The 13,020-nt window shown below is 48.7% G+C and overlaps 1 protein-coding gene across 6 annotated transcripts in view; it reads right to left on the bottom strand.

The window, feature by feature from the left end:
- Positions 1-13,020, bottom strand: part of SEPTIN8 (septin 8) — a 41,816-nt gene that overhangs the window by 14,071 nt on the left and 14,725 nt on the right. For 4 of the 6 annotated variants that reach the window (XM_085591048.1, XM_085591049.1, XM_021549511.3 and 1 more), the window contains exons 2-9: positions 11,451-11,565; positions 10,030-10,225; positions 9,181-9,367; positions 3,817-3,978; positions 2,335-2,431; positions 1,847-2,015; positions 1,465-1,597; positions 603-793 (exon numbers count right to left, since the gene is read on the bottom strand). In XM_085591048.1, coding sequence (XP_085447174.1) covers positions 603-793; positions 1,465-1,597; positions 1,847-2,015; positions 2,335-2,431; positions 3,817-3,978; positions 9,181-9,367; positions 10,030-10,225; positions 11,451-11,565 — 1,250 coding nt within the window. The remainder of the gene's footprint in view (positions 1-602; positions 794-1,464; positions 1,598-1,846; positions 2,016-2,334; positions 2,432-3,816; positions 3,979-9,180; positions 9,368-10,029; positions 10,226-11,450; positions 11,566-13,020) is intronic. The other 2 variants (XM_085591050.1, XM_085591051.1) reach the window with 1 other exon arrangement.

The raw sequence follows: 13,020 nt of genomic DNA, 5'->3' as shown, positions 1-13,020 counted from the left end.
AATAGCAGAATTACCAGCCTGCATGACAATGCTCCATTTTGTTCCCTAGCCAGTGTTCCTTAGAGACCAGCTTGAATTGGAAGCAGGATAACCCCCCCAACATCTTTTCTTTTTAAATCTGTTTGTCCCATTCCTGGTCTATCACTACACTATCAGGTGGCTGGAACAGCAATATTTACAAACCCTCCTGCTGGCTTTAGCAATGTCAATTAATGTGCAGCAAGCTAGGGTAAGAACTCTGCCTTTAGGGGAAAGGAATTTACTTGTCGTCAGAACTGCACCTTGGAGCTCCATTTCACAACCTGAGTTGGCTGTCACAGAGGCAAGAGTGAACCCCATGGGACCATAACCCATTAGAGAATGGCCCCAAATTGCAAATCCCTCCCACCTGCAGCTGCCCAGGCTTCTCTGGGCAGTGCTTGGGCACAGGAGGGGCTCATCTCTCCTCTGCTTTAAGCAAAGAATCAGAAGGATGGGAATTAAGATTCCAAAATCCCCTTTTCTCTGTATGAGGTTTAAACAACTGACCAAACACTAAAGCACCTGAGCAGGCTCCTGGCTTTCCAGTGGCAGAGGAGGAAGACTCCAGTTCAGACACTTACTTTTTCTTGTCTTTGTCCTTCTTCAGCGGCTGCTGTGAGGTAGCCTGCAAGGATTGGGACTGCAAGGTTTCCACTGCCACTCTCCGCCTGTTGAAGGCGTTCATCTCTTCCTCCAGCTCCTTCCTCTTCTCCTCCACCTTCCTTTTCTCTTCCTGGTGTATCCTTTTTAAGTGCTCAAACTTCTCGTGCAGCTGGTAGGAGACAGACCCTCTGAGCATCACATTCAGCTGGTTCTGGCTGTGCCAACCCTGCCCCAGGAGCCCTGTCACACCTCCCACACAAATCCCCACCACAGGGACCAACCTGCTGGCAGAACACAGCACACACTGCCCACCAAAAGCAGGGAAGACACAATATATTCAGCTCTGCCCGACACCACACAGCAAACCAGAGGCAGCAGGAGCCCTGGGAATGAGCACAGGGGATTTTGGCCCAGGCTGTAGCCCTGCACAGGGACTGGGGACATTGCAGATCTGCTGTTCTTCACTAGTTTGGCCCATTTAATTCCTCCCCAGTCACAGCTGCTTCCTGAGGCCTCACACTGGAGACTCCACTAGACTCACTTTGGCTGGGGACCCCCTTTACTCTGCTGTCCAGTGAGGCACAAGAGGCCAGTCTCTGTCACAAGGATGCTCACCTGAACTTCCTGCCATTGCCTTTCACTCCCCAGACAGCAGCTGTATTTCCACATGGCACAGCACAGGGAAGACTAGTTTCCTAAACCACATCACCTAAACCAGTGATGTGTTTGTGTTTTGGCTGGTGAGGTTTGCTGGAATGTGCTTTCCAGGATTCATGCATTGCCCAGACCCAGATTCCCTGCTGGCAGTTTGGGTTCCTTGCAAATTTTTGGCACACCCACCTCTCTCTCCTTCTCCTTCAGCTCTGCCTCTGTCTCCTTGACTTTGTTAACAAACATTTGTCTCATTTCTTCCTCTTTCCTCTGGAGCTCACCCAAGAACTCTTTCCTTTTGGTCTCATATGTTTCTTGGAGGCTGGGGAAGAAAGCAAATGAAATGCAGACTCTCTGGATACTGATGAGTTTGTGATGGGAAATGCATGCCTGTCTGTACTGTTTGGAAAAACAGGCAGGGAAGGGAACATCTGAATCAGCAGCAAAGGTCAAACCAGCGCTGGCATTTTCCAGCTGGCACTGTAGATTTCACCTAAAAACCTCCCATTTTTGGGGGCTGTCAGTATCAAACTCTCACTCTAAATTGATGCTAGATGTGAAGGCTACTCACCTGAAGGGCTGGTTGTCTGGATCTGTGTCCTTGAAACCCATCTCCTCCAGTTTGCACCTCCGGTAGAGCTCGTAGTGGCGGGTGTGGGTCTGCTCCCGCAGATCCTCCATGTTCACCCGGATCAGCATTTCCCTCAGCTTCACAAAGTCACAGTGACTTTCATTCTCCACTGACAGAAGGCAAGGGACAAGTCAGCAAACTGCAGGTGTGGTGAGGGAACACGAGGGCACACACAATTGACTCCTGAGGAGCCTGTTGTCCTGCTCAGGGCACAACACAACCCCTGGGATGCAGGGATTCCTGCTGACCTTCCTACCTGCTGTAGGAATGGCAATGCAAAGGAGAGACCAGCCAGCCCACAAATGCTGCAGGGGACACGCCTGCACTGCTTACCAGAGGGCACCTTCATGCAGAGGTGCTGCTGGAGGGCAGAGCTGGCAGGGTTTGCCTGACACACACAGGGTTTGGGGTGGGCTTGGGCCCCTCACCTTGCACCACTCCCCACGGGTACTGCCGGGCTCGCACCAGCTTGTTCCCAACCTTCACCTCCTCCGTGCTGCCGACCACAGCGAAGGGCAGATGAGCCTGAAACAGAGCCCAGGGCAGGGACTCAGTGCATGGGGCACCCCCAGAGATCAGCCTGACCCTCAGCTCCCCCTCACCCAGCCACAGGAGCTGAGCCCTGAGCCCTTTCTTTGAACCTACCAATTCCTGATACTCAGAGCAATCTCTGCTACAGAGAGTGGTGAGGGGTCACAGCACAGCTCACCAGCAGTGCTGCCTGGGCTGCAGCAGCTGCAGAATACTGCAGGAACACCGTGGTCATCAGTGCCCCCCTTCCATCCCTCTGCCAGGCTGCACGCAGCAGGAGTGGGGCAGGGACATCCACCACCAGGCTTGGCACAGCAGCGAGCAGGTGGGCATGTGCAGGGTACAGCGAGTGCTCGCTGCTCGCCAAGCCTGCCAGGCAGCAGGAAACAGGACTCCCTGCTCGGGACTGCCAGCAAGGAGTGGGTGCTTCAGCAGGGTGAGGCTGACAAAATCCTTCACGTTTGAAAAGAAATGGATCCAGAAGTGTGGGACGCATAGAGAAGTGGCCAAGTATATTTTCATTGGAGGAAGGAAGGGGGAAATAAAAAGCCAAGCAAGCATGACTTCTGTTTTTCTCTCCAATACACACAGCTTGCATTATTTAAGTAAGAATGAATCCTCCAAGGTTTTTATTATTTCAGCAAAAAAGAACTATTATAGTGAAATCATGTATCTAGTCCATCCAGAAACCAACTGGTGATTGAATTTTTAAAAAAAAATGGTGGGGGGTGGGGGGAACAGTGAAAGAAGAGACAAAACATTTAATCTGAAACAGCTATGCAGGAAAATGGTCATTTTGATGAAAAAGCTACTTTTGATTTATAAAATTAACATGGAAACTTTTCAGTTGTTTCTACTGCCATAGCTGTACTCTGATTTGGGAGACAGGAAGCTTAAAAGTGTTTTTGCATGTGCTTCAGTCAGGTCTGAATTTAATCTCTGAATTTCAAAAAAGACAAAATAGAGATTAAAGATTTTTCTTCTTTACTTTAAATTGGATTTACTTTAAATTGGGTCAGCCTCCTTAAGTCACAAGACTAATGTAAATCTTAACTGTCACATTTTATTAAAATTCCTTCTTCCTCAAACGCAAAGTAGCCTAAGAACAGACAGAATTAATTTTGAGGAAAGTATTTTTCAAAAATTCAATAAAATAAATTCTAGATCTAAGTTTCTCCAAAGAGCCCACAGATTAAACATGAGCTACTATTTAATTAATTCTGTATGCAACGGCCTTTGGCATCTGCGAGACCCACAGCTTGGCTTCCCAACAGATTCAGTGTCTGGACATTGCCAATTAAACTTGCCCATCAAATGTGTTTTTGTGCAGGTTACTCGTCCCAGCTTTTGGCAGCGATGGAAGTGGCAGCGTTACCCACATTCATCACAGAGTTGATCTCAGCCACCGCCTCGTCGTCCGTGGGGAACTGGTAGATCTGCACCCCATTGCTGACCAGCTCGCTCATGATCTTGATCTTGAACTTGTGCAGCTCGCTCTTGGAGATGGTGTCTGCTTTGGCAATGATCGGGATGATGTTCACCTGGAGTACAGGGGAGGAAGGAAGGACAAACACCCAGGTGAGCAGCAGCTGTGTAGAGCCCGGGGTGACCCACATCTGCCCCACTGGCTGTTTTACATCTCCCAGAATCTCCTCGGGGCTGTGTTTACACAGAAGCTGCAGCCCAGCTCAGCTGAACACTAGAGGGAAGAGTTCTACAGGACTCCCTTGGCTACAAGACTTCAGACAAACCACACAGCCTGCCCGAAGCACACAGGGAGCAAATCAAAGCCCTGCTCTCGCCTGTGTTTTGTTACACACCAGGAGGGAGGCAGACACGGTGTGGCTGTACATCCCAGCTGTCACCCATGCACACTGGCTGTGCTGACAGGGTGTTCTACATGACAAGCACAAGGGTGAAACGCACACTGAGCTGATGTGAAGCTTCCCATGCTCAAATGGAAAGAGCAGGGACTCAGATGCTTTGACAGCAGCTGATGACCCTCCCCAAGGACTCCATGACCCTCTTGGTGAGGATCACAGCTTGGCTGTGCCATGTGGATTATTTGGAGAAAGGGGCAGGGTGCCATACAGCAGATACATTTATTTTCATGCTGTACTTGCTCAGCTGTGGTTTCACAGCAGCCAGCAGTCACTATACCCCAACACAACTTCATCAACCTGGGCTTCAAAGCCACCCATGAGCTGCACAGTGGGGGGGTCTCCCTGTGGCCAGGACCCACCAAGATCAAAGTAAACAAGGGCCCACCCATCAGGAGTGATGGGGTTCATTATGGCCTCATGCTTAAGAGCTACAGCGAGGCTGGATTTGCCACAGAAACCTGTGCTAGATAATTCTGCTGTGCCCAGAAAAGCCATGTGTGATACTGAAACCACTGCTTAAACAAACAGCAGAGCTCATCTGTCTGAACAGCAGCCAAATTCACAGCAGTGAAACATGAGAATTTAGACAAATAAGGGAAAAGTCTGATTTGCCATTTAACATCCAACAGCCAATGCTTTTTTCCTACAGAGCTGAAGTTCACAGCAACCATATGGTCTCCAGTGGGTGCCCATTAAAATAAATGGCTGTGCTCTCCCAACACAAGTTCCTTGTAGCTCAGTGTTTTTTGCACACTTGGGTTCCCCCCACACCACTGCTCTCCCTCCCCTTTCTCTGTTCAGTGGTTGAGCACTCACTAAACACAAAAGCATTTACTTACTCTGAAGGAAGATAGTCTAAATTTATTCACTGCAAATGTATCTGACAGAAAAAATTCCTCTTTTTCTCAGCCACTGACCTGGACTCTTTTACCAAAGACCACAGCCCCCCACAGAAAAAGGCCTGCTGCTCACTCCACTGCTCAGCAGGTCCATGTCCTCATTACAAAGGTAAAAGGGCCACGACCACAGCTGGGTGTCTCCCTGACCTGCTAAGACCTGAGGAGGCTTGGATTCACCATCTCCCACAGAAGAAGGGTCAGCTCGGGACTCGCATCCCTTTTCAGTCAGCCCAAGCAACTTCCCCTTCTTTTTCCAAAGGACTCCTGTTCAGCCCTGCTCACAGCAACACAGGAGGTGCAGAGCCTGGAGCAGCTTTCTAGCAGCAGAGGAGACAGGCTCTGCTCTGTGGTCACCACTGTGGTCTCAGCACTACTCAAAGAAATCACAAACCAAGGCTGGTTTGAGTGTCCTCAACCAGATTTCTTGTATTTCAAAAAGGCAACTCAGTGAACACCTAATGATACAGAGTTCACAACACAAAGGGGTTTTACAAGTTGTGTTTCCAGTAATCAATAGCCATATCAACACTGGGGTGGCATGGATATGGCATTTGAATGTAGTCCTAGGTCTAGAATGGGTTCATGCCTTCACAACACAGAAAGGATGGAAAAGTTTGGAAACAAGAAACCAACGAGACACGAGATGCTACTGAACTGAATGTCTCACCCTTCCTCCCCACAGCACCTTCCACACACCCACCTCCATGCCAAGGCCAAGTCTGTGGCACAGAGATTGATGGCAAACTGATATATATATCCAGCTAGAGAAGAAGTCACCTCTTCTTCTGGACAGGTTTTAAAAGCCCAGTAAAAGGAAGGAATGCCAGAACTACATAAGGGTTCTCTGTCCACTATTTGTACATCAGTAACATTGATCTAGGGTTGAAGGCAAAATCCTAGAGCAACATTCTTGTATCTATGTTGGAAGAGCAATATTCTCTATTTGAAGATCTAGTAATAAAATCATGCAGTTGACTACTGGCATGTCACCCCACTGAATGTGCCTGTCCCCTTGTGACAGGCAGTGTCCCCTTGCCTGTCAGTCCATGTGCTGGAGGGCTTTGCTGGAGCTGGAATTATGACTAAAGGAAGCCTGTGCTTCCGACAGGACAGGGAGCTCCCATGCAGACAAAAATGCACCTCCTTCTCAAGTCTTTCTGACCAGAGTTGCTTCTCATCTCCAAAAATAAAACTTACAAGAACTTCTCATGTGGTTGAAAATAATTCTGCTGATGCAAGAAGGCTGTAGGCACTTCTGCCCTGTGAAATACAGCTGAATTTTCCCCATCTCCAAACTGTTCCTGAATGCAAGCTGCAGTGAAGCCAACAGGCAAATCCTACTTTGGAAGCCAAAGAGCTGAGGCACAGGCTGCCTGAAGCATCCCCACCTGCCCAGGATGTGTCATCTTAGGAGGGCAGGCACTCAGCCACAGCTCAAACAGCACATGGTGACTGAAAACCATCCAGGACAAGCAGTGAGCTCCAGGACCCTTTTGGCTGCACACACTGCACCACCATTTCCCTTGACAGGGCTGGGGTTTAAATCAATAAATCACCTTCTCATCTGATACAAATGCACTATCTCCTCCTTTTCCCAGGTTAAACCCAGTGGAAAGTCTATATCTGTCAGGCCCTATCTGCTTCCCACTAGAAGCCAGCCAAATTCCATCTACCTACAAGCACTGCTGAAGATGCTTCTGCTCTCTGGCTGTAACTAAATACCCCAGACAACAGCTGGCCATGAGCTCAGCCAAACAGATATTGTCTTACAGTACAATGGAAGATTTTGTTTACAAAACAGCTTTACCAAAAAGGGATTTTGTAGACTTTACACTAAAAGCAAGATTGGCTACTGAAATTGTTACAGAGAGTCAAAGGCCTGTCCAGGACACATCATGGCACTTGTGGGCTAAAGCAAAGGTGGAACTGAGCCATGGTGCAACAAACTCCCTGTGAAACCCATCCCAGAGGCTGAGCAGCAGAGCACAGAGCAAAACATTGCCTCTGATGTTCCTTCCATCTCCACAAGCTCCATTCAGCTGTAAAGCAAGGGCCCCACAAAGCTCTCAGGAAGAATGGCAGGTTCAGGTGTGCTCACCCAGCAGCAGACACGAGCAGTGCACATCAGGCACATCCCCTCTGCTCAGGAACCCCCCGCTGCCCCAGCCAGAGCGCAGAACTGCCTGGGCTTCGCTGGCACCCCTCTCACCCTGCCCACACGCCAGCCCCCAGCACAAATGGCTCATCTGCAGGGGGAAAGGGGCCCAGCACTGCTGTGCACAAACCCCAGGGAGCGCCTGGAAAGAGCTCCCGTGTCCTGGGATGACACCAGTGCAGAAATGCAACTTAAATCCCTGATGCCCAGAAAATATCAATGGGCTCCACTTGCTTATTCATTTCCACGTACCCACTTGTGTGAGGCCACCACAGCATGAAATCCAGGATGTTCTCATGCTGTGGCAAGAAGGGAGATGGGAACAAAGGCGTAAAATGACTCCAGAGAGGTCTATTAAAGTGGAAGTTTGGAAATATAAAAAGTTTTTCCTGTGCACAAAGTTTTCATCTGTGCACAAGCACAAAGGATTTATTCTGGTACTACCAAAGGACCACATTAAAGGCAACCACAGGGTGATGTGAAAAGCAGGGAGTGAGAAGGAAAGTAGAGAAATGCTTTGTGGGACTACCAGCACCAAGGGGAATAGTGCAAAAGCTTTTCTCCAAAAATATTTCTGGGAATATGTAATGCTGGCACTGTACCAAGAGACAAAAGTTTATTAAGGGAAAGTTTTCAGATTCCTGATGAAGTCAGTGTAACAGCCAAAGCTCAAACAGCCCACTGCAACAGGAAGCCAGTGCCTGCTCTGGATTGGGGCCAAGGAAAAGCAGGCCATGAGCCCTAGGTGGTAAGAGCAAGCAGCAGAGACTGCACAGGGGAACTCAACCCATCAGGAAAGCCCAACAGAGCTGCACATGAACAACAGACAGAGAAGAGAGGAGAGTGCTCCCTCAATCCAGGGGATCCCCACGTCCTGCAGGGTCCCACCTGCATGCCTGTCCCTCTGTAGGCTGAACAGCATCTGCCACCTAAAAGGAACCTGCTGCTAAAACACTGCTCTGAAAGACAGGAAGTCTTTGAGAAGAAAAGCAGAGAATCTGCGGCCACCTGTGACCTTTGAAGCCTCCTGCAGCTCCCTGGAAGCCAGCTGGAACACCAGAACTACGTCAGAAACTTGTTCCCAGCTGCAGGAATATAAGCAAGTAGCTGGACAGGTAACATCCTGCCCCCTAAGCAGAACAGCTTGTGCACAAAGAAACTACCCCAGTAGACCCTCTCATCACCCACTTTTAGAATCCCTATGACATTGAGAATTCCTTACCAAATCTACACTTTAAGAACATACTGTAATCTCCTTCCAGATCACTTGGCACTGCCAGCAGTGACAGCTCACACACTCCCTGTGCACCAGGACACACAGCCAAAGCTGCTCCTCAGCCCTTGTCTCCTCAGCACGGACCACCACCTTAGGACACTACAGTTCTGGGGGCTCTCAGCCCCTCTGTCCCTGCTGACAGGTCAGGACAGCAAAGGGAACTCCACTGTTTAACTGCTAAAGCTGGAAGGCATCCTCACCCGCTCACCCAACAGAGCTGCAGCTGATGGCTTTGATAAATATCAGCTAATCTGGGTAAGATTCTTACAGTAGAGGGACACTCTGGAATTTACACAACCAACAGAAAAACAGGCTTTCCCTGAAATTCTTCAGGAAAGTCAGCGAGAAAAGAAGCACAGGACCTCAGCAACCCCCAGGCCACACAAAGCTTTACCAGAGTCCTAGGAATGGCTCAGCTGCCATGGAGGAAGGAGTCCAACACTTGCACAGAAGGAACAAAACCTTCCACATGACAATCAGTACCAACAGAAGCATTCCAGAAAGAGGGACTGCAGTCCCCAAGCCCCTACCTTGCTATCCAGCTTCTTCATGGTCACCAGGTCCAAGGACTTGAGCGAGTGCCCGGTGGGGGTGATGAAGTAGAGGCAGACGTGAATCCTCGTGTCGTGGTAGTTGAAGAGAGACCGGCGGATTTTCAGCTCTTCTTGTAAATAGTTTTCAAACTGCGTATCAATGTACTCTACGATTGGCCTGTAACTAAAACCATCCCATTAGCAAACCAGCTACTGGAGCACAAACCTAAACCATCTAAAGGCTGAAGGAATTCTCCTAGATGTTCCACGATATCACTTAAAAACAAGTTATAAGACTCAAACAATTTAGCTTTACAATGGGGAAAAGTGTGGTGGTTACACACAGACCTTAAAATCCAAAGGTTGCTGGAGATTCTTGAGGCTGCACTGAAAAGTCTAAGAACACCGGAGCACAGAAAGATGACTACTTCCCCATAGGAAACTTTTCCCAGATTTCAGGGCTCAGCCAACTGTCTGTAGCAATGCAACATGCCCAAGGAGATAACTTGGAATCCCAGAAAGCCTTTACCTGGGGCTTGAACAAGATGTCTGTGTCATTAAATGAGACAAGTTCAGAACAGATAATTCCTGACCCTGCTCTGAGGACAGCTGGTTAACAGCTCATGCTCCTGGAGGACAGCAGTCTCTGCTGCAAAGACCTCCTGTGACCTCTCTGTTTGACTATTCACCCTCTACCCTTTGTCCCCAGAACCAGAGCCACTACAGGCAGCGACTCCTTTAGCAGAGGCACAGCCACTTCTGCAGCGCTGCAGGGGGAGCTGCAGGCAGTTGATGTCTAAGCACGAGGCAAGCCCAGAAACGCCGAGCAGATGGCACAAGACCTGCCTTTCGTCTTTATTGATCTGATCCCCAAATCCAACTGCATCCACGATGGTCAGCTTCAGGTGGACGTTGCTCTCCTGCAGGTCGTAGGTGCGCGGCCGCAAGCGAACCGCGCTCTCGTAGTGACTGGCTTCCTCCGTCTCAAACGTGGTGTTGAAGAGGGTGTTCATCAGCGTGGATTTCCCAATGCCAGTCTCACCTAGGGAGGACAGACCATCAGCTCACTGCAGCGTGAATTTGCCACCGGTGCTTCAAAGCACATTAATGAATTACACAACTGAATTACACCGTGGAAGGTCAGCACAAATTGCTCGTGGACAGACATGTAATTGTCACACAGGTGTCACACAGACAGGTGCCTGCCTTCCTGAAGGTCTCCCATGTTTAATGCAAACAACACAGAGCACTTGGGTCTTGTCTCCCAGTATCACACAAAACACAGCAGCACAGCAAAACACACTATCTTCCTTTCCATGACCCCTGACTTTGCCTGGGATTCTGCACTAGAGAAGCTGTGGAGAGTACAATTTCAGTACCCACTGAAGGACACCTGGGATGCATCACAAAAACCTCTATCCCCGAATATTTGGCTGACAAGCTGCTTGTGAGCAGAAAGGCTTTGAACTGCTGTTCCTGGTAATGAAACAAGACTGATGTTTTCCAGTTTGGCCTAGAAGGGGCCTCATTTAAATTCCTTATTCACTACACACAGCCCTATTGGTCATGGGGGTGAAGAGAGGCAAAACCTAAGAAAATAAGCTTCACTGCACAGTCTGTACAGGAGCTGCTGTATTTCTGCTGGTCTAGCAAGTCATGCTCATCTCATCACTGAAATAAATTGGTCTCTAGTACTCCAGCCAGCATTGCCTGCTAGATCACATCAATACCAAAATTAAAAGCCAAGAACAGAATGAGGTTATTTTAAAGCCAGTAAGGAACAGTCCCCTCCTTTTCTGAGCACAGAGATGACCATGCTTCATGACCTCTGACACCTGGAAAGCACTGATGAGGCACAGCTCAGACACAAACCTCTTGTGCCCAGATTTGGGGTGCAGGCTTACACTCAGAAATTACCAAGTTACCAACAGCAGTTCTCACACGACCCATGGTGCATCTGACTGTATGTACCTAGACATCATACCCAGCAAAAGCTGCTCATGCCAGCCACCCCAGTTAGCATATGGAAACACTTAACTTGCTATATACAGCCTTCCTTTGATCTTTCCTATTGCAAAGCTATTGCTGCAGAGATGATGACCAATACCACACTGATTACAGAAATTCTCCTGGCTTGACTCGATATGTTTTTTAAGAGTTTGGCATTTCTGACTTGCTGAAGTCGCTGCCAAGGCTTGTGGCATAGCAGGACACTCAATAAATGCTGTCACAGCCTCCCCCATGCCTGTTTGCAGAGGACTGCTCACCCACACAGAGGATGTTGAAGCTGAAGCCTTGTGTGACAGACTTGCTGACCAGCTGATCTGGGAGGCTGTCGAAGCCCACATGGCCCCCCAGGGAAAGGTTCCTCTTCTCTTCATTCTGCCAGGGAGAAGAAGCCAGATTAGCAAACTGCACTGAGATGGCAAATCAGGCTGAGGAGACCAAGATCGCCCACCCTCCTGGGCACTGCAAAGCCCAGCAGTGCCCCTAAGGGCTTGTGCTTGGCACACCACAGCACAAACCCCCCAACAGCCACCAACAACAGGAAAGAGGGTGTGAAATACTGATCTTCATGGCGAGCTGGGAGAACCAAGCTACCAGGCTCCAAAGTAGAGAAAACACTAGTGTGAGTTTCAACTACATGCAGCTGGGAGAGATTAGCAAAGAAAACCTACCACGGTGTGTTTTAGCACTCATTTCTCTTTGATTTTTTTTGTATTTTATTTTCTCAAACCCTCCAACAGTGAATTCAGCTTGACAGACTGTGCATTTTTCCCTGAGTACTTGTCTTTCCCCCTCTGCTATGGCCACAAGCAGCGAGGTTTGTTCGCTCAGGCGCTGGGGGTGCCGGTGGCACAGGCAGGGCAAGGAACCCTCTTGTTTTACCATCTGTGACCACAGTTATCCACTGTTCCTCTCTGTTCCTGTTCCTGCCTCCCCCATGTGCACTTTGCTCTTCCTTCTGTTCCCTCCCTCCCCCACAGAAGCTGATCACCTGTAGAGGCTTTGCTTAGGAGCTAAGACAACAAAATCCAAGGAGACAGCAGCTCTACAACCTGTGCTATATGGAGAGGCAGAGCAGCAATAAAGTCCAGCAAAGAGGAGCTGACAGAAGGAAAATTTATCTTTCTAGTGGCTAAAACCAAGCAAGTTTTGAATTTCAACAGATGCACACCTCTCTGCACAACTAAGAAATTATGTCTGAACCCAGGGACCACCATCCCTGGAGGCCCTCAGGCACTCTTACCCATCCAAAGAAAAGCAAGGAGACAGGACTTCAGAGAATGATTAATTCACCCTCACAATTTCTTTAGGAGTTGATTGTTTTTCTTAATCCCCAGCGACATAGAAGATGGGAATGGAAAAAATGTTTGCCCTTGGTTTGGCTCTGGTTCTTCTGTCTGTTCCTGACAACTGGAATTTAATGTCCCAGCACTAAGTCTGAGAGACAAGAGCATCCCTGAGAAGAGCCCAAGCTGCCTGTCAAACTTAAATGAAGTCAAGAGGAAAGTAAATGATGTGATAAGCCTTATGTATTGCTCCGTGCCTGTGGTAAGGTTGATAAACAAAACACAAACCTTTGTTCAACTGCATCTTGAGTCAAAGCCTCCTTCAGCTCTGCCTTTGGTAGAACAAATATTCTCAGTCTTCTAAACCATTTAAATCACAAGAACAACTTGTGAACAGCTGAAACAACTTCCATGCCTCACACACAAACCTTCTAGGTGTTCTGTTCAGCATTTTTTACCCACTTTCAGATTATTTTAGCCCAGTGCTTTCCAAGGGACTCCCTGGACAAAACCACAATTGAATCATAGCTGGGCTCCTATGATC

This window comes from Lonchura striata, chromosome 13 (genome assembly GCF_050655825.1).
Source record: "Lonchura striata isolate lonStrDom1 chromosome 13, ASM5065582v1, whole genome shotgun sequence".
Lineage (NCBI taxonomy): Eukaryota > Metazoa > Chordata > Aves > Passeriformes > Estrildidae > Lonchura > Lonchura striata.
This window is presented reverse-complemented; position numbering and strand designations above follow the sequence as displayed.